Raw genomic sequence first — 25789 nt, forward strand, 5'->3', positions numbered from 1 at the left:
TTGAGGAATCACCACATTGTCTTCTACAATGCTTGAACTAATTTACACTCCCACTTACAGTGTAAAAGTGTTCCTGTTTCTCCACATTCCTTCAGCATCTGTTGTTTCCTGACTTTTTAATGTTCACCATTCTAACTAGCGTGAGATGGTATCTCATTGTGGTTTTGATTTGCATTTCTGTAATGACCAGTGATGTTAAGGTTTTTTTCATATATTTGTTTGCTGCATAAATGTCTTCTTTTGAGAAGTGTCTGTTCATATCCTTTGCCCACTTTTTAATTTCATATCTAGCCAAACTAAGCTTCATAAGTGAAGGAGAAATAAAATCCTTTACAGACATGAGATTTTGTCACCACCAGGCCTGTCTTACGAGAGCTCCTGAAGGAAGCATTAAATATGGAAAGGAAAAACTGGTACCAGCTACTGCAAAATCATACTAAATTGTAAAGACCATTGGCACTATGAAGAAACTGTATCAACTAATGAGCAAAATGACCAGCTAGCATCATAATGACAGAATCAAATTAACACATAACAATATTAACCTTAAATATAAACGTGCTGGGCCAGGTGCGGTGGCTCACACCTGTAATCCCAGCACTTTGGGAGGCTCAGGCGGGCAGATCACGAGGTCAAGAGATGAGACCATCCTGGCCAACATGGTGAAACCTTGTCTCTACTAAAAATACAAAAATTAGGTGGGTGTGGTGTTACGTGCCTGTAGTCTCAGCTACTCAGGAGTCTTTGAGGCAGGAGAATTACTTGAACCCAGGAAGTGGAGGTTGCAGTGAGCTGAGATGGTGCCACTGCACTCTAGTCTGGCAACAGAGTGAGACTCCGTCTCAAAAAAAAAAAAAAAAAAAAAAAAAAAAAAAATATATATATATATATATATATATATATATATATATAAAATATACATATATTTTATATATATTAAAAAAATATATATATATATAGTGTGTGTGTTTGCGCGCGCACGCGTGCTTAAATGCCCCAATTAAAAGACACAGGCTGGCAAATTGGATAGTCAAGACCCATCTGTGTGCTGTATTTAGGAGATCCGTCTCATGAGCTGAGACACACATGGGATCAGGGAATATTTACCAAGCAAATGAAAAGCAGAAAAAAGCAGGGGTTGCAATCCTAGTCTCTGATTAAACAGACTTTAAACCAACAAAGATCAAAAAAGACAAAGAATGGCATTACATAATGGTAAAAGGATCAATGCAACAAGAACAGCTGACTTTCCTAAATATATATGCATCGAATAAAGGAGCACACAGATTCGTAAAGCAAGTTTTTAGACACCTGCAAAGAGACTTAGACTCCCAAACAATAATAGTGGGAGACTTTAACACCTCACTGTCAGTATTAGATCAATGAGACAGAAAATTAACAAGGATATCCAGGACGTGAACTCAGCTCCGGACCAAGTAGACCTAATAGACATCTACAGAACTCTCCACCCCAAATCAACAGAATATACATTCTTCTTAACACCACATCACACTTATTATAAAATTGACCACATAATTGGAAGTAAAACACTCTTCAGCAAATGCAAAAAAATGGAAATCATAACAAATAGTCTCTCAGACCACAGTGTAATTAAGAAACTCACTTAAAACCGCACAGCTATGTGGAAACTGAACAACCTGCTTCTGAATGACTACTGGGTAAATAACAGAATTAAGGCAGAAATAAATAAGTTCTTTGAAACTAATGAGAACAAAGAGACAATGTACCAGAATCTGGGGGACACAGCTAAAGCAGGGTTTAGAGGGAAATTTATAGCACTAAATGCCCACAGGAGAAAGCAGGAAAGATCTACAGTTGACACCTTACCATCACGATTAAAAGAACTAGAGAAGCAGGAGCAAACAAGCAAGGTAGCAGAAGACAAGAAATATCTTCTGTCTTTAAAATAGTCCCAAAGTTCCCTGAACAGTGTTTAATTTTGGGGGAGGGAGTCTTTTAATCATAATTTTTAAACTTAGAGGATATAGGACATTGCTTCCTATAATACTCTTCTCAAAGTATTGGTTTAAGTCAGTGGCTCTCTATTTGTAGACTGTGGACCCTGGGGCTTGGATGATGGGGGTGGCAGCCTTATGGCATTCTGCAAAGCATCTATAAATCCATACTTGAAGCAAGCATTTTCTGTAGACCAAATAAATAATTTGTTTCATATATCTTTGTACAGTTCTTCAAATTTTAATAGCTATACTTCTGATTAATAAATAAACTCCAAGTTTATTTTAAATCTTCACTAAAATCTTAGCAGTGTTTTTTCATCATATATTTTCTCAGTACACAGAAACTGAAAGGACAACCTTGATGATTTTGGGTGACCATGATATAAGTTTATATTAAAAGTGAGCTCTTATATTCAGGAATCTTTGGGCAGAGACTATGGGTTTTCTAAGTGTAGAATTATATTACCTGGAAGAGAGATACTTTGACTTCCTCTCTCCTATTTGGTTGCCTTTTCTTTCTTTCTCTTGCCTGATTGCTCTGGCTATGACTTTGGCACTTGGGAACCCTTGGTTTTTTACATTATCATGAATATATATTTTCCTAGTGCCAGATTGACTGTAATTTCTTATTGTTATTAAAACCCAACACTTGGTCATATGCTATGTAGTTTATGTGTTACTTATTTTTATTTGCATATTTGGCCTAAGCATATTTATATCTGCTAATGAGTAATTTCTCCATTTTGTAAGTTTTTACGTCATAAAAGAACCAAGTCCACCTCAACAAATTGGGTATCAAAGGAACATACCTCAAAATAAGAACCATCTATGACAAGTCTACAGCCAGCATCATAGTGAATGGACAGGAGCTGGAAGCATTCCCTTTGAGAACCAGAACAAGACAAAGATGCCACTCTCTCCACTCATATTCAACGTGGTGCTGGAATTTGTAGCCAGAGCACTCAGGCAAGAGAAAGAAATAAAAGGTATCCAAGTAGGAAGAGAGGAAGTCAAACTGTCTCTCTTTACAGATGATATGATTCTATACCTAGAAAACCCATAGTCTCTGGCCAAGGCTCCTAGATCTGATAAGCAACTTCAGCAAAGTTTTAGGATTCAAAATCAATGTAAAAAATAAGCAACGTTTCTATATCTCAGTATTGTCCAAGCTGAGAGCCAAATCAAGAATGCAGTCTTATTCACAATAGCCAGAAAAGGAATAATGTACCTAGGAATACAGCAGGCTGGGGAGGTGAAAGGTCTCTACAGTGAAAATTACAAAACACTGCTGAAAGAAATCAGAGCTGACACAAACAAATGGAAAAACATTCCATGCTCATGGATAGGAAGAATCAATATTGTTAAAATGGCCATACTGCTCAAAGCAATTTACAGATTTAATGCTATTCCTATCAAACTATGAATGACATTTTTTCACACAATTAGAAAAAACTATTCTAAAGTTCACATGAAACCGAAAAATAGCCTGAATAGCCAAAGCAGTCCTAGGCAAAAAGAACAAAGCCAGAGGCATCAGGCTACCTGATTTCAGACTGTACCACAAGGCTATAGTAACCAAAACAGCATGATACTGGTACAAACATAGACACATAAACCAATGGATTACATTGGAGAACCCAGAAATAAAGCTTTATGCCTACAATCACCTGGTCTTCAACAAAAACAAGCAATGAGGAAAGGACTCCCTGTTCAATAAATGGTGGTGGGATAACTGGCTAGCCATATGCAGAAGATTGAAACTGGACCCCTTCCTTTCACTGTATACAAAAATCAACTCAAGATGGAGTAAAGACTTAAATATACAGCCCCAAATTATAAAAACCCTACAAGAAAATCTAGGAAATATGGTTCTGGACATAGGCCCTGTGAAAGATTTCATGATGAAGACTTCAAAAGCAATTGCAACAAAAACAAAAATTGACAAATGGGATCTAATTACAGAGGCTGGGCGTGGTGGCTCATACCTGTAATCCCAACACTTTGAGAGGCTGAGGGGTGAATCACTTGAGGTCAGGAGTTCAAGACTAGCCTGCCAATATGGTGAAACTTCGTCTCTACTGCAAGTACAAAAATTAGCCAGGTGTGATGGCGCATGCTTGTCATCCCAGTTAAGAGGTTGAGGCAGGAGAATTGCTTGAACCCAGGAAGCAGAGGGCGCAGTGAGCAGAGGCCACTGCACTGTAGCCTGGGCAGCAGAGCGAGACTCTGTCTAAAAAAAAATAAGTAAATAAAAATCAACTAAAGAGCTTCTGCACAGCAAAAGAAACTTATCAACACAGTAAAAGGACAACCTATAGAATGGGAGGGAATATTTGCAAACCGTGTATCCGACAAAGGTCTAATCTCCAGAATTGACAGGAACTTAAACAAATTCACAGGCAAAAAACAAACAGCTCCGGTAAAAAATGGGCAAAGGACATGAAGAGACACTTTTCAAAAGAAGACATAGATATGGCCAAGAAGCATGTGAAAAAATGCCCAACATCACTAATCATTAGAGTAATAAAAATCAAAACCACAGTGAGATACCATCTCACATCGGCCAGAATGGCTACTATCAAAACGTCAAAAAATATCAGATGCTGGCAAGGTTGCAGAGAAAAGGGAATGCTTTTCTCTTTTATACATTGCTGGTGGGAATGTAAATTGGTTCAGCCACTGAATGCAGTTTGGAGATTTCTCAAGAACTTAAAGTAGTACTACCCTTTGACCCAGCAGTCCCTTTACTGGTTGTATTCCCAAGGGGAAATACAAAGACACACACAAACACATACGTTCATCACAGACCTATTTGCAGTAGCAACCTAGATGCCTATCAGTGGTGAAGTGGATACAGAAAATGTGGTACATATGCACCATTCAATACTACACACCCATAAAAAAGAAGTCAGATTCTTTGCAGCAACATGGATGGAGCTGGAGGCTATTATCCTAAGATAATTAATGTGGGATAATGTGGGAGCAGAAAACCAAGTACAACGTGTTCTCTCTTATAAGTGGGAGCTATACATTGAGTACACATAGACATAAAAAGGGAACAATAGATAACGGGCTACCTAAGGGTGTGGATCGAAAAATTACTTGTTGGGTACTGTGCTCATTACCTGAGTGATGAAATAATCTGTACACCAAACACCTGTGACATGCAGTTTACCCATATAATAAACCTGCATGTGTACCCCCTGAATCTAAAATAAAAGTTGGGGGGAAAACTAAGTCCAAGGGGAAATGAGAAGGTAAAAATGTGTAATCATTTATGCCCAAGTGTTAATGCATTGTATCTACTCCAAATCTATGAGGTTATTTTTAGATCTTCTTACTTATCTGGGGTAAAATGCTATTTATTGAATTCTGCTACTTTCAGTGTGTTTTTGAGGCCATCTGAAACAAAGACTTCACTTTTGAAAGTGATTTCTTTAGCCAAGACAGATGTTCTTGACAAACAGGTGTTCTGAAGCATTATTTTGTTTTTTAGTTTTCCCCGATCCTTTGAAATACTAAGCTGAGTTTTACATGGGTCAACCTGTCTGCAAGTGTAATGCTTTTTTTTCTTAAACAAATTACAAATTTATATGGGGTTTTAGTTGCCAGTTATTTTAGTACCTTCATTTTGTTGGATAGGCTCAAGCAGCTGTGGATGTTAGGCAAGGTTTTCAACACTTTATAAAAATCTGGCCAGATCTGAAAGGAAACACTTAGCAGGCAAGTAAAAATTTTAATAGATTAGTGTTATGAGTTGTATAAGTCTTTAGGTTAATGGTACAGGTTGAGTATCCCTTAAATGAAATGCTTGGAACCAGAAGTGTTTCAGGTTTTGGGTACTTTTGGATTTTAGAATATTTGCATATACATAATGAGATATCTTGGGGACAGAACCCAGGCCTAACATGATATTTATTTATGTTTCATGTCTATCTTATATACATAGCCTGAAGGTAATTTTATATGATATTTTCAATAAGTTTGTGCATGAAACAAAGTTTACATACATTGAACCATCAGAAAGCACAGGTGTGACGATCTCATGTGGACAATCAGTAGTTGTGTGGCACCACCATTATTCCTGGCTGTGAATTCATATGCTACTGACAAGCAATCATTTTCTTACTCTTAGTCACAAATTCATGCCTAAGAACTTAACAAAAATTATGACATACCATTAATACAGTGGAAAAATAATGTGCGCAGAGTAACTAGGCAGGACAGTAGAATCACCAGAATACTAGTGTCAGCTACTACACAACAGCAACAACAAAAAATGGCAGCTTTCAGTCTCTGCCTTTGATGGTATGTTTTCATTCAAAGCTTACCATACACTGTATTTCATGTCTTCAAGTGAGAAGAAACATCAGAAGCAGTTGAGAGACTGGAAGTGGGTCCTCTAGGGATAAGGACTATTCTGCTGGATGACTTTTTAAAATGTTTTTTATGGAGTCATCTGCCTCATTAACAGTAGTTTTTGTCTTAGAAATCTCTTTTTGATTTTATAAACTGACACGATTTCTTTTTCTGTTATGAATGCATGCTGTTTTAGTCCTTCACGAAGCCCATCACACGTTTTTACCATGTCATCTATAGGCACTTTTTCTGCCGAGTTAACAACATCATCTTCATTGTCATTATTACAGATTAAGTATCCGTTATCCAAAATACTTGGGACCAGAGATGTGGAATTTTCCACTTGTGGAGTCATAAGGGCACTCCAGAAATTTTGGATTTTGGAGCATTTTGGATTTTGGGTTTTTTGATTAAGGATGTTCAACCTCTACTAATTCTCAGATTCACATAAATTTAAAATAATCATACATGTGAAGACTCAGAAGAATTGAAGGCCATTTTTTTGGGGGAAGAGGGAAAAGGCTGGTATCATCTACAGACTATTTTAAATCACATCTTTATGTTTACCTTTATGTGATTGTTAGCTAAGATTTAATCTCAAATGGTTTTAAATTTTTGGTATTTGTAGTCCTTTCTTCTTTTTTTTTTTTTTTTTTTTTTGGGATCTGCCTGCCTCAGCCTCCTGAGTAGCTAGGACTTGAAGCACATGCCATCACACCTGGCTAATTTTTAATTTTTTTTTGTGGAGACAGGATATCACTATGTTGCCTAGGCTGATCCCAAACTCCTGGCCTCCCAAAGCACTGGGATTACAGGTGTGAGCCACAGTGCCTGGCCTTTAGCTCCTTCTAGTTCATATATTTTTGGTATTGTATGCATTTGCAAATCCTATTAATTTAGAATACTTGGTTCTCCATGTTCAGTGTAAAAGATTTGTTATTTATAAGTCAAATCCTTTTAGCACTAAGTTTCAGAGGTTAATTCTTAGAAATCTAGGGATTACAGCAAATTTGATAGTTGTTTAGTTGACAAAGATAAATAAGAAAGTAAGTTAAAGTATATTGTTAATGATAACCCAAAGAGATGAATGTAGTTGGTGCCATTAAAAACACAATAAAGTTACCATAAGCATGTGCTGCTACTGATCCAGTGTTTACCTTGATGGTGCCAAATCCCTTGGTGTTGATCTTACCCATTACATCTGAAGAAGAGACCTAAATATAAGCTACTTCCCCTGCCACAATAGTTGTGCACCCTCTGATTGTTGTTCTTTTTTCTAATGCAGGTCAGACGGTTTTGCTGTCTCAGCCTACTGTGGTACAACTTCAAGCACCTGGAGTTCTGCCCTCTGCTCAGCCAGTCCTTGCTGTTGCTGGGGGGGTCACACAGCTACCTAATCACATGGTGAATGTGGTACCAGCCCCTTCAGCGAACAGCCCAGTGAATGGAAAACTTTCCGTGACTAAACCTGTCCTTCAGAGTACCATGAGAAATGTGGGTTCAGATGTAAGTTTTGAAACTTGGTGCTTCTCTTAATGCCTGATGTAAAAACCAACAAAAAACACCTTTTGTTTTCGTTGCCTTGCTTTTGTTTTTTTAGAGCTGCTTATATTATATCAAATAAAAGAGAGTGCTAAATTGCACTTCTAGTCTTTGGAGGAAAATTAGGGTAAGGCTTACTATGTTAGAATCTAAGCTAAAAGGTTTCTGAAAGTCTTAAGTGGTTTGATGAAAAGCAAAGTATGCATACCTCCGTCTTCTTTACTCCTTCTTTAGAACCAACCCTCTTATTACATTCCTCAAGCCCCTACACTGTCAACCCAGTCATCCACTAGAATTTTACAGATTCTTTCATGTTTCCTTATTGAATGTTTTAGTAACTCTTCAGATAAGAGTCTATAGACTACTTTTTAGGAAGGTTTTATATTTAGCTTTCTTTCTTGCCCTTTTGAAGGGTTTTCACTACTTCATAATGATGACTTGCTACTCTTAGGAATTCTGTTTCTTAGTGATTATTTGGTATTTTCCCATTTTTGCAAACCTTTAAATTTTCTAGCATGTTGTAGGGATTTCTTATAATTTATAAATCACATAGTTTCCTGAGATCTGTCACTCGCTAAAGCCGGCTACTGCACTTGCCAACTCTTACTGTCTTTCAAAATGATTGAAAATAGCTCATGTTATGTATTAAACAGTAATTGAACACATTGGTCCTAAAATTTAATGATTTTTTTTTTTTTTGAGACGACTTCTTACTCTGTCACTCAGGCTGGAGTACATTGGCATGATCTGGGCTCACTGCAACCTGCTTCTCCTGGGTTCAAGCAATTCTCCTGCCTCAGCCTCCTAAGTAGCTGGAACTATAGGCATGCGCCACCATGCCTGGCTAATTTTTGTACTTTTTAGTAGAAACGGGGTTTCACCATATTGGACAGGCTTGTCTCAAACTCCTGACCTTGTGATCCGCCAACCTCGGCCTCCCAAAGTGCTGGAAATAGAAGCGTGAGCCACCGGCACCCAGCCATGAATGTTAAAGTTGAACAGTCAAACAGTGGATTCTCTAAAATTATGCCTGGGAAAGCAAAGTCTGTATGTTTTCTTTAAGATAAAAATGGATACTACTAGTTGTTAATATTGTTACGTCATCCTTTCTTTAGGTGGAATGCTTTTGCAAAGTAATTTTAAAACCCTGTGAGTCAATGCAAGGTTGTTTATCAGACTACTGTCTGATCTATCTACCAGAATTTATTAAGCAACATGTCAGTGACCCATTTAATTATAAAATTGCTCCGCAGTTGCATAAACAGTAATCTCAGCCAGCAATATTGTAAAAATTCATAACAGGAATATTGTCCAGTGAAAGTAGAAAATCCAATTTCTAGAATAAGAGTCCCATCGTTTGTATAGGTATTGAAAACAATGCATGTCAAGACATGGAATAGGAAAATTAGTGTTGCTATGAGACTAGAGACCATGGATAATACAGGATTAGGCTTGACTGTTATGTTGGTTTGTTTTGAGGACTAGAAGAGGTAAGCAAAATGCTTATGGCATTTTGTATTATAGGCTCTAATGCATAGTGTGTGTTTCAGTTGAAGATGAAACAATGTGTTGCCGGCTAATAGAAAGGCGGTGAGCACAGGGTGGAGGTGGCAACTGGATTGGCAAAATGTTGATAATCATGGAATCTGGGTGTTTATTTTTCTCTCCTTGTGGTGCATGGAAAAATTTCTACAATGTTTAAAAAAATGACAATAACAAAAATCCAAAAATTATCTGTGATATTTTCAATTAAAAAGTTGTGTGACCAATAAGAAAAGAGTATGGTTTTCATAGGAGACCAACCAGGTTAAGAATGATGAAAAATGATTTTTAAAAAATAATCCCTTGAAATTTCTTTTTAATACTCTTTAAATTATGAACTTGAATGTTTCTTGTATAATACCTCCAAATGAAAGTACAACAGAAAATATCCAAAGCTGCCTTTATGTAATATGTTAGGAGATTTAAAAAATTTTTATAAAATATTTTTAGAGATGAAAAAAGATAAAGACTAATTAGAAGTTTAAAATGCATAGGTCAAAAGTATATCACTGTTGTTAAAAAATATTAACATAATCTAAGTCATCCTAATCATGGAAAAGTCCAGAAAAGCATAGCTTGGATAGAGAGAGTGTCTAGAAACGATGTACATAGGTAGAGTGGCTTATGGGTGGCAATGATTCAGTAGACTGAAGAGAGAATGAAAAGTAGACCTGGGGAACCATATTCCAGGAAAGGAAGGTTGTTATGTGGAAAATAGAATTGTTCTGCTTATTCCAGAAGAGTTATCTGGAACAGGTGCAGGAAAAATATAGAAAGGTTTCTTTTAAACATAAGGTTTTTTGATACAGTCATTGTGTTTAAAAACCAGAAGAGCACCCCTCTGCCTTTTTTTTTTTTTTCTACTTTTAGGCTTACCATCTGAATAATAAGCATTTTAATGTTGGCAATCATCACTGTATGCCACTGACCCATTTTAGAATCTCTAAACATATTCCAATTAGTTATATGTTGGTCTATTAGCCAGACATCCTTTATTAGTTCTTTGATGTGAAAGACCGTATCTGTTTGGCTTTTGTACTCTTAAGGGGGCTCTGTAAATTTAAAGCATTTTTTTTTTTTTTTTTGAGACAGAGTTTCGCTCTTGTTACCCAGGCTGGAGTGCAATGGCGCGATCTCGGCTCACTGCAACCTCTACCTCCTGGGTTCAGGCAATTCTCCTGCCTCAGCCTCCTAATTTAAAGCATTTTTTTTTTTTTTTTGAGACAGAGTTTCGCTCTTGTTACCCAGGCTGGAGTGCAATGGCGCGATCTCGGCTCACTGCAACCTCTACCTCCTGGGTTCAGGCAATTCTGCCTCAACCTCCTGAGTAGCTGGGATTACAGGCAGGCGCCACCATGCCCAGCTAAGATTTTTTGTATTTTTAGTAGAGACGGGGTTTCACCATGTTGACCAGGATGGTCTCGATCTCTTGACCTCGTGATCCACCCACCTTGGCCTCCCAAAGTACTGGGATTACAGGCGTGAGCCACCGCGCCTGGCCATTTAAAGCATTTTTAATGAAATATTTTAGATGTGAAAAAAGATCAAGACTAATTAGAACTTTAAAAATACATAGGTCAACAGTATATCATTGTTAAAAATATGAGAAAATATAGAACCAGTAGATATTGCTAGAAACAAAAGCTAATACTTATTGGTTCTTTATTTTCTCATATCACACATCCCCCAGTTCTTCAATGTTAATGGAGACTTTGTCAGCAAAGTCTCAATGTATGAATGTAAAATGTATGAATGTCTACATTTTTTATATGAATATACACTTATGCAATGTTAATATTTTTTAATAACGATATACTGTTGACCTATGCATTTTTAGAGTTCTCATTAGTCTTTTTATCTTTTTTTATGTCTAAAATATTTTATTAAAAATACTTTAAATTTACAGAGCCCCCTTAAGAGTACAAAAGCTGAACAGACATGGTCTTTTCAAAATTTAGAATTGACAGGATTACAAAAGAAAGATTCAATTACTGTGTGTTTAACGCAAAGAGACCTAAGGACAATTAGAATAATTTTCTAGTCAACCTGCACTGAGGTTTTTATGCTTGTTTTTACTTGGCCAACACATCGAGATGTGAGCCAAGCCTTTTCAATATGAGTTTTTTGGTAGAAATTTTGACTGAATGTTTATTTCAAGTAAAGAAATGTTAGTCTGCCCTAGTAGCAGGCCAACTCACTCAGGAACTCAAAGTAAATCTGTTCCAGAAGGAGTTGCAGAGAAGAACTTTGATCAGCTTGTATAGTCTTCTACGTTAGTAACTTGCTTGACCTCAATATTACATGTGTTTTTTTAAAACACAAGTCCTGTTAAATTAGGATAAATTTGAATTAATATAAATTCCTAATTTAAAATGGCCAAAAAGAAAATGTTTTTATCATACACTTTTTGTGCTTTTAAACCAAAAGTATAGTGAAAAAGTTGTAATTCAGCAAAAAAAAAAAAAAAAATATATATATATATATATATATATATGTATATATCAGTCTCTTGTGGCTTTGTAATGCAGACATGGCATCTTTTTCTACCTTTTTTAGTTCTTTTGTTTGGCTGGTTTGACTCTCTAGAGGCCATAAGTAGCATTTTTAGCATACCATACTCTGCAGACTGCCTTAAACGCCACATTTTCTGTTATGAAACAGTTTGCCTGGTTCAAATTATAATCTTACTCTTCCAGCCTTTTGCTGATAAATCTGTTTTGTTTAACTTTTGGAGACCTCACCTAAGTTTTCAAGAAATAATGGTTTGTTTTTGGCTGTGATCCTGATGGAAAAAATGAACATGATCTCTCATTTCAGTGTAGAAGTTCTCTGTGCAGTTTCTTAATAACTGGCAGTCTTGGAACTACAAAATCTGCCTCCATGATCTAATCACCTTTCACCATGCTCCTCCTCCAACATTGGGGATTACAGTTCGACATGAGATTTGGTTAGAGACACAAATCCAGATCATATCACACCCCTTTACCCCACCTTACCCCATCCCTCATATAGTTGTTAGTGATGTGCATGTGCATTTGTCTGGGGAGTCCATAACCATTTTTGTTGTCATCTTTTTTTTTTTACAGCTTCATTGAGATAAAATACACATTCCATAAGGGTCACCCTTTTGAAGTGTACAATTTAGTGGTACCATTACTGCTGTCTAATTCCAGAATATTTTTATCACCCTAAAAAGAAAACCCCATAGTCATTAGCTGTAGTCATTCACCATTTTAACCTCCCTGAATCCCCTGGTAGCCATTTAATCTGTTTTCTCTCTGGGTAGAGTTGTCTCTCCCAGACATTTCATATGAGTGGAATCATATACTACATTTTTGTCTATGGCTTCTTTCACTTAGCATGTTTTTCAAGCTTCAGCCATGTTGAAGCATGTATCGGTGTTTATTCCTTTTTATGACTGAATAATATTCCACTGTATGGGTATAACACATTTTTGATAGTCCATTCATAAGTTGATAGTTTCCATTTTTTGTCTATTATGAGTAATGCCGCTTTGAACACTTATGTTCATTTTCACAGTTTTTTAAGAACCATTTTTAATATATAAAGAGTATAAATCCGTAAGAAAAATACAAATTAATCTAACAATGGACAATATATGTGAAGAGATAATTCTCAAAGAAGAGTGGTAAATTTTAAAAGTGAAAGTATCAATGGCTGTGTATTCTTGAAGGGGTATCCCCTCTGAAAGATTACTGTTTTAGAACTATGTGAAAGAATATTAATTGTTAGCAGGAGAGATCTTGTGGCTGGTTACAGGTAGTTAGAGAATGATATTCAATACTTTAAAGTGTTATGGTTAGACTTTTCTGTGGCTTTTACCTCCCTGGAGTATGAGTTCTAAAGGAAAGTATCTTACGGCTTCTTATAACTTCCCAGTGTGTGTACACTTAGCTGGTTGTGTCTGCTCACACATGTTAAACTTTGTATTTGGTTATTATGTGGATGCACATGTTAAACTTTGTACTTGATTATAATTTTAAATTTCAAAAAGTGCAAAAACAAAAATAGTACAGAGGATACCCAGGTATTCTTCAGACAGATTGACCTGTTGTTAACATTTTACCCAATTTGCTTGTTTATTCTTTATCTACCTACCTATCAGACCGGCTCTCCATCCATCCATATACACACACAATTTTTTCCTGAACTACTTGAGGGTAAGTTACATACCTCACAGTATTTTACCCCCAAATTTTTCAGTGTGTATTTCCTAAGAATAGGGACATTCTCTTATCAACTTCAATAATTTACATTAATAAAATAGTTCAGTTGCCTGTCAATATTACAGTTCTGTCAGTCGACCAAATATCTACTGGATTTTCACAAAGTCCTTGTGCAGGGGGCATTATTTATTCCCATCAGTTAGTTAAGTGATTCAACAAATGTGATATTGCTAAGATGGCTAATAATAATCAAGTACTATGTGCCAGGCACTTTTCTAAGTGCATAAATTATAAATACTTTCCTTAAATCTTATAACAACTCTTCGAAATGAATCAGGGCTCTGAGGAATACAGAGTAAGGAACATACTGAGAGTGCTCAGAGAAATGTTAATTTTTAGGCTCTTTTTCTGCTTCTGTAGTGATTAAATAAGATTTCATGCTTTGGTGTGTGCATATGTTTTAATTTTAAAACTTAAAATCTGAAAATGGGAGCTGGAATAGGGGCAGGTATGTTCAATATTGCTTTGCTTGCATGGTTTATTAGAGCAGCTGTGAGGTGCATTCTCATGGAAGTAATAATTTTGCCTCCTGTGTGTGTGTGTGTGTGTGTGTATTATATATAATTTTCCTGAAACTCATATTTGTATGGTACATTGTAGCTTAGAGAGAACTTTCGTGTCTGTTACCCATTTGATTCTCACCCAAATCATTTGACCACTTATAATTGAGTTAGGATTCAGGTCTAGCTCAATTGTAACTGGTCATCTAGTCCAGTGCTGTCATCATTACTCTGGGCTCCATTAATGAGGAGGCTTTACTTTCATGGTAGTCCTGATGCAGTTCAAACTTCAAATTACCCAAGTTCTTTCCTTACAACTTTACGGAGGAGGGGAACAAAAGAAAAAAAAAGAACAAATTACCCAAGTCTCAAACTTGATGCTACCTTTTTTTTTTCCCTTTACAAATGTTTTCTCTTAATTTATAAAAATTAAGTAGTTTTAAGATTTGAATTTTAAAAATTAAGGCAGCAGATAGTTTTAAGTCATGAGGGACAAAGTTTTAGAAAGATGGACCTTATTTGAATAATTTGGTGATATCAAATGTAACCTATTGCAAAGTTAATCAGATCCATTTTTATTATATAGTAGTCATTATTGTGCTACGTTGTTGTGCCAGTAAAATTCATTGTATCTATTTAGCATCAGCCCTAGAACTATTTTGTTTTTGGATTGGATAAGGCCTTTAGAGGACTAACAGAGTGGCATTAAATTTTCTTGTCCACAATCCACATTAAGAAATGTATTTAACCTCTCTCTGTCTCTTATACACAATCTCATGAAACAACTCTCACTACATATAAAGCATTATTTCTTTTATTCTGTCCTGTACTTTTCTGTAAAATTGTTTTTAAAGGCTGTAGTGATTCACTAAATTGATAAACCGGATATTGTGTTATAATAATGTCAAAAACACTATTCTGGTCCAACTCCCTCTTTTTGCTAATGTACAAATAGACCCTAGAAGTAGATGTGATTTTTTTTTGTTTTTAAGATCTTCCAATTAACTCTGTGATGCTGCGCCAGGAATTAAGGACACCTAACTTCCAATTTTGTATTTTCATTTAATGACTTAAATTACTATTATTTAGTTATATCAAGTATTTCTAAAGACACTTGAAGCAATGGAGTCATTAACTGAAAAAGACAGGAAACCATTTTGAGGCTACTTTGAAGATTCCTGTGTAGAGGACTTGGGTCCCTCCAGTCCTCAAGAGGCCGTGCCCACGGTGTGGCTTTCCAAAGAGTATCTGGTGCATACTCCTGCTTTTACCTTTCTTTTGATTGTTCTTTATCTTCATTCAGAAAATGAGATTGGATAGGGCAGCTTGGTCCTACAGTCTAGCAGGGACTTTGTCTATTATCTGTTCTCATTCTGGAAATTATACTACATATCAGAAGGCATTCTTCATTTAAAAAAAAAAGAAAGAAATAGTTTGCAGGATGAAGATTATCTCCTTGACCCTGCCAAATAAATGGTTCAGGTTGCCAGTATGAAGCTTCTGTAATTTTTGGCAAATGGGAACTGGCTATGTGCATACATACACACAAAACTTAATAGAAAGAGTAAAATAAAATTTTGACTGTCATGAGATTGAGAAGAGTAGAGATAGTGTAAGACTAAATTTCCTTTTTTTTCTGCTTTAAACAATAAAGAAGTATACGTAAGACTCTTAACATAAATCAAATTAAGTTTTTTAATTTATTTGAATATTTAGGATTGCCACAAATTAAATTTGCCAGTGATTTTAGCTATAGGTGTTTTTTTAGGATGTATCTATAAATATGTTTACTGACATGCAATAATGTATGTTATGTAATTTTTATTTAATTGAAAGATTGTATTTTTATCTTTGGTCAGATACAGTGAAGAGGTTAACAAGTAATAGTTGCCACTTTATCAGTTTAGAAGGCAAGATTCAGCCAAATGAGAATTAGAACCGTTAGAAAGATGTACAGCAAGTCAGTGATTACTGTGTGGTTCACCCATAGGTTATCAATACTTGATCTGACTTGAGTTTACATGAGATATTCGAATGTATTTCTCAGCATAAAAATCCCATTAAAATTTTTTTTAAGTGACAGGCTCTTACTCTGTCACCCAGGCTGGAGTACAGTGGTATGATCATGGCTCACTGCAGTCTCAACCTCCTGGGCTCAAATGATCCTCCTGCCTCTGCCTCTAGGGTAGCTAGGACTATAAGTGCGTACCAACATGCCCAGCTAATTTTTTATTTTTAGTAGAGACGAGGTCTTCCTATGTTTCCCAGGCTGGTCTCAAACTCCTGACCTCAAGCGATCCTTCTGCCTCAGCCTACCAACCAACGTTTTGGGGATTACCACCACTCCTTGCTCCTATCTTAATATTATATTTAATTTAATTTATAGTCATTGAGCTCATTTCTTAGCGACATCACAGAAACAAGGGTTTGGTTTTGTTAATAAAAAGGAGACTATAATAACTTATAGTATTTGTCAGTCAATATGGTTTTAAAAATTATGAACAGGCTGGGCATGGTGGCACACACCTGTAAAGCCAGCACTTTGAAAGGCTGAAGCAGGATTGCTTGAGCCTAGGAGTTTGCGACCAGCCTGGGCAACATAGAGAGATCCTGTCTCTACAAAAAAAATTTAAAAAACTAGCCAGGCGTGGTAGCATGCACCTGTAGTCCCAACCACTGGGGAGGCTGAGGCTGGAGGATCTATTGAACCTGTGAGGTTGAGGCTGCAGTAAGCCATAACTGTGCCACTGACTGCACTCCAGCCTGGGTGACAGAGTGAGATTCTGTCTCAAAAAATTAAATTAAATTGAATTAAAAATTTGAATGTACTTGAAACTTTGACTCTTAAATTGATTCAACCTTCAAAAGGAACTTTTCCGTTTGTGAAAGTTGTCCTTTTATATAAGTCTTTCTTACAGTCAAATAAGTGTTTACTAAATGAAACACTACATTTTATAGCAGTGGCACTAAAGGGAAACTACTTTGCAGCTGTAGAGTTGTTTCTTTTGTTCTTTCTAGTTCTTCCAAGGCAAGATGCCTGGTGGGAGAGTTGTCTGGAGGCAGGATGATCAGAAGCAGGAACTGGCCAGCTGTTCACTTATTTCAGTCTGTGTTAAAATCATCTGATATGCACATAAGGGAGATGTGTCAATTGGGTAATGGGCCAGAGTATTGATTTTATGTTTTCAGACTGCTAACAGAGGAGATTAGGCTTCCAGATACAGGCAGTTCCACAAGTCTCTGTTTTCAGACAGGCACATAATTAAAGTAACCACATAGTTCTCTGAGGTTAGAGTTCCATGCTGTGATGGAAGCCTCTCTGTTATTTAAAAGCAGTTTGAAGCTGCTGTGTAAGTACCACTGGGCTTGGAGTCAACTGACCAAACTCTAGCCTTGGCCCTTCTACTGTCCTAACAGTGGATTAAATGATGAGGCTTATTTTAAAGCCTTGAAAACTACAGTAATTTCAACCAGTGGAGATTATTGAATATGTTATGAAACATCAAGATAATTGAAAAATTGTGCTGCCATTATTGCATGTCAGAGGCCATTATGATACATTGTATGTGCAAAAACAGTTTACCAAACAATTACATACAGTGTAATCTTTTTCTTCTTTTTTTAATTTTAATTTTAATTGTTCAGTCATGCATGAAAAACCTTTTTTTCTTATATAGGAAAATACCCACCTCCCCCTCAATACCAAACACCACAATGTGTGTATATATTCCAAAAATCATATATATATTTTTTGCCTAGGAAGTATAGAATAATTTACATATTTTCTATTCAGATAGCTGAAGATGGCTTGCTGAGATATAACATTGGAACCCTGCATTTGGTGATTGCTGTGGGTTTCATTTATTTTTACTGTCTTTACCCTGTGTATTTATTGGTAGTATTGAATATTTATTTTCAGAACTATGATAATGTATCTCTTTCTATGGGAAGAAATGAATATTTGGCCACAGATGGTTTTCATTATTTTAGTATGGGGCACATAAACTGACAGTCTTTGAAACTTTAATGCTTTGTAATATGCAGGTGCTTTTATTGTTTATAGAAATGCCTAATCCTTGTTTGAAATTTATTAAATGGTATGCCATCTGTAACCCCCTCTAAATTCCACACATTAATTGGCCTTTAAAGTAAGGTTGCCTTTTGTCTAACTTTTAGTATAAACTCTTCCATCTGGGAACTTTCACTTTTATGTCCCTGTTCAGTGTTCTGTGTGCTTCAGCACTCTAGTATTAATTATGGACACTGGCATTCTAAGTGACAATGAAGATCACTAAAAGTAAAAGTAGACTGAACAAACTGGCATTGTCCAGAGAATAGTTTGCATTTGGTGAATAATCAATCCATCATGGCTTTGCCATTGCTCTGTGTGTGTGTGTGTGTGTGTGTGTGTGTGTGTGTGTGTGTGTAGCATTACTTAGGAGGGAGATAGTTATGCTGCAGGGAAATTTTTACAGATGATGGTTTCATAAAAATCAGCATTTTTGTAGTTTAAAGGAAAAAACCCCTTTTGACATTTCATGTAACATTTCTTTTCCTTGTGGGTTCTGATTTAAAGGTTGTTGAAAGTATTTGGTGTTGGGAGATTACTTGGTTGGCTTTGGCATACTTCTTTCTAGGAAATGAAGTATCATGGTGGGAATTGTGTTGTCATTTTAAAAGAAATCAATTACATTCTTTAACTATATTTACTGGTCTCAGTAAGAGTTATTGAACACTCTAGAGTGTTTATTTTTTTAAAGTCTATTGCAAAATATATAGAAATTAGTAATTCAGCCATCTGTGTGCTCATACTAATAATTTAATATGTTGGTGCTTTTTACAATTTTGCCGCCTCTCTCACTTCCCCAAATAAATTAGACTAATCTATGAAAATAGGCTTCATAACTTAATTTAGAAGACGTAACAAAATAATTTCACTCAGTAAGTTTTTATTGTAGCAGATATTGTTGGTATTAAACAAAAAAGTAGGATCAGATGTGGTTTGGCTTTCAAGGTATAAAATCTAGGTGGGGAAACAGAGAGTTAACATTCTTGAAACAATTGAGACCATTAGAGTGTTCCAGTCTATCCTCCAAATTTTTTTTTTTTTTTTGAGACGGAGTTTCGCTCTTGTTACCCAGGCTGGAGTGCAATGGCACGATCTCGGCTCACCGCAACCTCCGCCTCCTGGGTTCAGGCAATTCTCCTGCCTCAGCTTCCTGAGTAGCTGGGATTACAGGCACACACCACCATGCCCAGCTAATTTTTTGTATTTTTAGTAGAGACGGGGTTTCACCATGCTGACCAGGATGGTCTCGATCTCTTGACCTCGTGATCCACCCGCCTCAGCCTCCCAAAGTGCTGGGATTACAGGCTTGAGCCACCGCGCCCGGCCGTATCCTCCAAATTTTAAGGTCTCAAACAATTGAGACCATTAGAGTGTTCCAGTCTATCCTCCAAAATGTAAGATGTTCAGAGAAAATAAAAAAAATCAGGGTGGGTTAGAATAATTGGAGTTTGAATGGGCCTTGGAATTAGGTTAGTGGAGGAGATAGCATTCCAAATGGGAATAAACAGTATGAATAAAGAAACAGGTTAGACATGTATGGAGATTATGGAGTAGCCTTAAATGATAAGATTGGAGGAGTGTGGCTTGAATAGCTGTGGATTAAGGGCAGAAGGTCTGGTTAGGCAGTGGGAAGTCACAATATGGAAGACCATAAAAGAAAAGAAGGGTAGCAAGGATACATGACTAGCTTGTTTTTGCAATTGAGTAGTAAGATAAAAATATTTTCTTGGGAGAAGTTATCTCAGAAATGGTAGACAGGATGAGATGGAAAACAATTGAAATAAGAGTATTGCAGTAGTATAGGTGAGGAAGGAGACCCAGGCATCTTCCACGTGTAATATCTAAAGTATGAGCCTATATAAAGGCAGAACCTTCCTTTGTTAGACAAGCTGAGCTTTGGACAAATTATCGCTCAGGCTCCTGGGCTGAATAAACTTCCTTCTTCATTCAGTGTTCGAGAGATCCATTTCCTGTGGCCGCTCCTGCTACATAGGGATGAGTTAATGAGTGCCTGTGTTAGGAGAGTGGAAGAGAGAATCAGAGAAAGGAATAACTGACACATTTTCACTGGAAGAAACTTGGTCATTAGTATATACTTTTAACATATTCAATGAGTGAATGAGAGATTGAGAAGGACTGAATATAGTGAGTAAAGAAAAATAATAGTTACTATTGATAGAAGATGGATAGATTTTTAAAAAAATCTAGTTAGAGGGAGATAGTGAGTTCAGTTTGCACATAATGAATTTGAAGTGGTAATGACTCTGTAAGTAGAAGTGGCCTTAGAATTAATTGAATATATGGTTCTGGGGCATAGCCATTTCAGGGCCAGAGATGTAAATTTAAGATATATGTATATATACATATATACTTAAAGATACTGCTTGAGGGAGTTTCTGAGGGGAAAATTAGAAGATTAATAAATGAGCCTTAGAAAATATCAGAAGAAATTATTTAACATTTGGGTTTTAGAAAGTCTTATTTAATCCTTTGATTTTAACTTGTTTAGTTTGAGCAGTGTTTTTTCAAACGTGTTTTGAAACAACTATTAACCTGTGCTTTGAAAAATAGTTGGTTAACAATAATTGGAAAATTAGTATATTCTGATCTATTTTGATCTGATTCTAAAACCAGGATATTCTGATTCATTGTTACTTTTTCTAGATTGCTGTGCTAAGGAGACAGCAACGTATGATAAAAAATCGAGAATCTGCTTGTCAGTCCCGCAAGAAGAAGAAAGAATATATGCTAGGGTTAGAGGCGAGATTAAAGGCTGCCCTTTCAGAAAACGAGCAACTAAAGAAAGAAAATGGAACACTGAAGCGACAGCTGGATGAAGTTGTGCTAGAGGTAAGTGCTAGTAACAGGGCTGGGTTGAGATGGGCTAAGTATCCCCTGGATAAATAAATAGAGAAACATTTACATTTTAAATTAACTTGTGTAAAACAATAGTGCTAGGAAAAGCAGGGTACAATAAGTCCTAAAACATTTGCAGTAAGGATAAAGCCTTTGAAGAGGACCCTTTGAATTGTAACCCCCAATCTACATAGAAAAGTTGTCTCCTTTTCCTGGGTTTCTTCTCATTCATTGCCTTAGCACCCTCTTTTCTGACGAAATGAATCACATTGAGGTTTAATAGCCCTGCTATATTTTCCCTTTTAAAAAACAATATAAAATAAAAGTATGTTTTTATTTTTTCTCAGTCCACCTGACTACTAATGTGATTTTTGCATTCTATTACTATGCTGGCTCCAAGAGGGTTAATCTCCTTAGTTCTATTTGGGAAATTTGCTGCTTTCAGAATTTCTCGCTGCAGTGCTGAACCATATACCTATCTACCGAGTGGGGCTTCTTACACTATACTTTTTATCTTGCCCCTGGGTACATAGGAATACTCCTATATGTTACTGAAAACAATGATTTAAAAGTTAGGGAGGCAAACTATAGAAATGCCTCAAAATTCTTTGGGGATCCATAAAAATATAAAAATATTGAATTCTTTCTTCTTGGATGAAGAGGAAACTGCAATGGAGCGGCAGCTCTGTTTTTTCTCTCCTGGTTCTCTCCTTTTCTCTCTCTGCTAGAAAAGGGAACTTGGAAGTCTCTGCTCTAGTCTTTTGAAAAGTATTATTTCCTCACCTTTGATTTTTTTTTTTTTTTTTTTTAAAGACCTGCTTTGCTGCCTTTAGCTTTTAACAACTCTTCACATTTTCTCTACTTCTGGAGCAAATACACCTTTTTTTTTTTTTTTTTTTTGTAAATAAGAAAAGGTATTTACATAACTGGTAAGGAGGAATATTCTAATCATAGGTGTTGCTTTTTCTGAAATTGATGTGTAGTTTAATTGTATTTAATGTGGTCATTTCCTTTAGAACCAGAGGCTTAAAGTCCCTAGTCCAAAGCGAAGAGCTGTCTGTGTGATGATAGTATTGGCATTTATAGTACTGAACTATGGACCTATGAGGTAAGTGAATACATATTTGTTTTGGATACTAATGCTAAACATTTAAATTCTCATTGTTCTTCAGCTCTCGTCATAAGCTAGAAAAAAATAGTTTGTTTTTCAAGATGTATAAAGAGTAATGAGATAGGAGCCATGCCTTCAAAGATCTCATGATCCAGCTGGGAGGAGAGAGAAGTCAAAGGATGACTATGGTATAATATGAACATAATAATAATAGTGTGAATGAGTCCTAACATAATATAAGTTAGAGTACAAGTTCCTTGAGGTGAAGGCTCATGTCTTATTGGTAGATACTCAACACATTTTTTGTTGAGTGACTGAGTTATAAGGGAAATACCTACCAAAGAAGCTGAACATTGAACTTTGATGTCAGTTTGCCATGTGGAAAATATAAGGAAGTATGTTCCCTGCAAGGCAAAGAGAACAGCATATTTAAAGGCACAGTTATGAAATGGCATGACATGTTCATAAAAAAGTGAAAAGTTCAGTATATCTTGTATATGTGGGGAATGTGCATGAGGCTAAATATGTGGCTAGAGGTATAGGTGCTGCTGGGTACAATGAGGCATCCCTAGATTTTAGGTGGAGGGTAATATAATCAGCTTTGCATACTAGGAAGAGGACTTTGAGGGTTGTATTGTGTATACACCTTTGAAGGGACTGAGGATAAACTATTGGCAGAGAAAGCATTAGAAGACTATTGAGATATTTCAGGTAATAAATGAGAGTCTGAACTTACATTATGGTTATAGAAAGGATGGGCAATCTTAGGGTATCTCTGATACAGATTTTGTGGGATTTGATAACTAGTACAATGTGGGACATGAGGAAGAAAAGAGGGAAGTTAAGGATAAAATTCCAAAATTTCTATTTTGAGGGACTGAATGGTGGTGCTGTCATCTGAGGAAGCAAACAGACAGATGGATAGATAGTTTTATGATGTTTATTTTTAGTTTAGGAAGTTTGTGGCACTGACTAGATATTGAGAATTAACGTTATAGGTAGGTAGATAGTCTGACAGACAGATAATGTTAGTGGAGTAGATGAGATTATCCAAGGAGGACAAGTAGAGGAAGGATACCAATATAAGCAGTAGATAACCTTGGGAAAAGAAATTCACAGCAAACAGGGTTGGGGCAGAACTGAAAGAAAGTAGCTTTTTGAAGTGAAGTTAAAAAGAGCTTCAAGTAGGTCTTGGGGAGCGGTATCACATGCCGCTGAGAGCTTGGGAGATGCAGAAAGCTGAATTTGGCAGTTGTCAGTCAGTTGTAATCTTGGAAAGCAGATTTAGTAGGGGTGGGGTGAAGTCTGAAAGTTGGTTGAGAATTGAAAGGAGTTATAAGTTGAATAATCTTTTTTTTTAACAAAATGTTTTGTTATGAAGATTTTCAAACATGCAGGAAATTTGAGAGAATAATATAATGAACCCTCTGCTGTCATGAAATTTATAAGCTAATATAGGCGACATATACTAATCAAAATGATTATACAAATAAATGCAAAATCGTAACAACGTTAGGTGGCATGAAAGAAAGGTACATAATTTCATGAGGCCATATAAAAGGTTCAGTTGACCTAGTTAGGGAAGTAAGGCAAGGTTTCTCTGAGAAAGAGGTGATTGTGTTAAGATCTGAAAGAAGATTAGAAATTATTTAGGTAAGATACAGGAAGAACATTTCATATGGAATATAAATGTCTGTACCAACATTTGTGTTGTGTCTTTGTGTTTATATGTATTTAGTTTAAAAATTTTAGTTTTACATGAAAGAATTATATACAAATTGTGCTTTCTTTAAAATATATGAATACATTATTCTCTTTTAATACTACATAGTTTTTTGTAGTAGAAATGTACCATAATTTAGCACTTCTCAAACTTTAGGTCTTGGGAATCCATTTGTATTCTTAGAAGTTACCAAGGATCCCAAATAATTTTTGATTTCTGTAGTTTATATATACTGATATTTATTATGTGAGAAATTAAAAATTTAAAAGTCAAATAAAAAAAATTAATTTATTTAAAAATAATAAACCATAAATCATTACTTTACATGTTAATGAAGAATAATTATATCTCCCAAACCTCCAAAAATTTAGTTAGCTAGAGAGAGTGGTACTACTTTATAGTTTTGTAAAAATATTTTATTTTGGTGGGAGCTCCGTTTTAGTGTTTCTCTATATACACATTTATTTGCAACTAAAAATTGAAATGTATGCCCACTTTTATTTTATTTTTTTTTTTAGTTTTGTAAAAATCTTTTATTTTGGGAGGAAACTCAGTTTTAGTGTTTCTCTTCATTTATTTGCAACTAAAAATTGAAATAGCACATTGAAATTTCCTTTTATTGCAATACAAATTTTTGAAAACCAGAAAACCAAATTAAGTATTACTGTACTCTAGCCAAACTACCCAGTGTTTTCTTTACATTCCTTCCTCACAAGTTACTTTTCTTCAAATTCTTGATGTTGGGTTTTATCTCACTGACTTCAGGCTTCTAAAACACATGGGGATACTTGAGACCTGTTGCTTCTTTGGGTCAAATCAATAGTTTGGTAAAAATCTTTGATGTCTGACTTAATAGAATCTGGCAGGATTCTCAGATCTGTTTCTTCATGTAATCTGTTGTGATATATTTGGGTTGAAATAAATGAAGAAAATTTAGACTCACATAGGTATGTAGCTGGAAAAGGGAGGACTTTGCTGACCTTTTGAAAGACTTTTAGGATCCCGAGAGTTCCTTGGACTGCTTAAAACCCCAGTGCACACTTACACAACTGCTGCCATAATTTATTTAACCATCTGTTGATAGGCAGGGTATTTCCAGTTACTAATTGATAATGTGTGCATTAAATGTATTTTCATATATCTGTGTGCCTGTATGTGTATGGTAGAATCTAGACTAGAACTAGAGGTTGAGTGTCTGAAATTGTGATAGATTTTGCCAAATTGCCTTCCAAAAAGACTGTATCAGTTTACATTCCCACCAGCAGTAGAGAGGAGTATCCATTTTCTCAGGCTTCCTAACGCTGGATATTGCGTTTCTTAAATATTGAGCTGTCTCTTGGGTCAGAAATGTTATTGTTAGCCTGTCGTACTGGCCTGTGTGGTGTGCTCTTCCTCAAACACACTAAGCCTGCTATGACTTCATGGTCCTTACATTTATTCCCACTGCCGGCAGTGCTCTTCCTTTAGAGACTCTTTCTGTCAGGTCTTAAGCTCAAATGCCATGTACCCCTGAACTTAAAAGTTTAAAAAACATTAATTTTTTGGGGTCAGAATTTCAAAAAGAAAAAAAAAAGCTCAAATGCTACCCCGTTGAGGCTTTCCTGGACTACCTTTTCTAAATGTCCATCTCAGCTCCTGCCATTGCATTCCCTATCCTCTTTCTTGCTTCACTTTTCTCCATAGCACCTCTCACTTTCAAGTATGCTATGTAACTTATTTATTTTATTTTCTTTCTTTCCCTGCAGGAATTTTTCTCTCTTTTGTTTTCTAGTGCTTAGAACGATGCCTGGCACATAGTAGTTACTCAATACATATTTGTAGTATGAATAAATGTGTGTCTCCCCATGACGTTAATAGAAAA

General features: G+C 35.9%; 1 protein-coding gene across 3 annotated transcripts in view; it reads left to right on the forward strand.

Annotated features, from left to right (window-relative positions):
* Positions 1–25789, forward strand: part of ATF6 (activating transcription factor 6) — a 197304-nt gene that overhangs the window by 32783 nt on the left and 138732 nt on the right. For all 3 annotated transcript variants that reach the window (XM_017515079.2, XM_037733668.1, XM_037733669.1), the window contains exons 7-9: positions 7624–7844; positions 20903–21088; positions 22111–22202. In XM_017515079.2, coding sequence (XP_017370568.1) covers positions 7624–7844; positions 20903–21088; positions 22111–22202 — 499 coding nt within the window. The remainder of the gene's footprint in view (positions 1–7623; positions 7845–20902; positions 21089–22110; positions 22203–25789) is intronic.

The sequence above is a fragment of the Cebus imitator genome, unplaced genomic scaffold, assembly GCF_001604975.1.
Source record: "Cebus imitator isolate Cc_AM_T3 unplaced genomic scaffold, Cebus_imitator-1.0 Scaffold541, whole genome shotgun sequence".
Lineage (NCBI taxonomy): Eukaryota > Metazoa > Chordata > Mammalia > Primates > Cebidae > Cebus > Cebus imitator.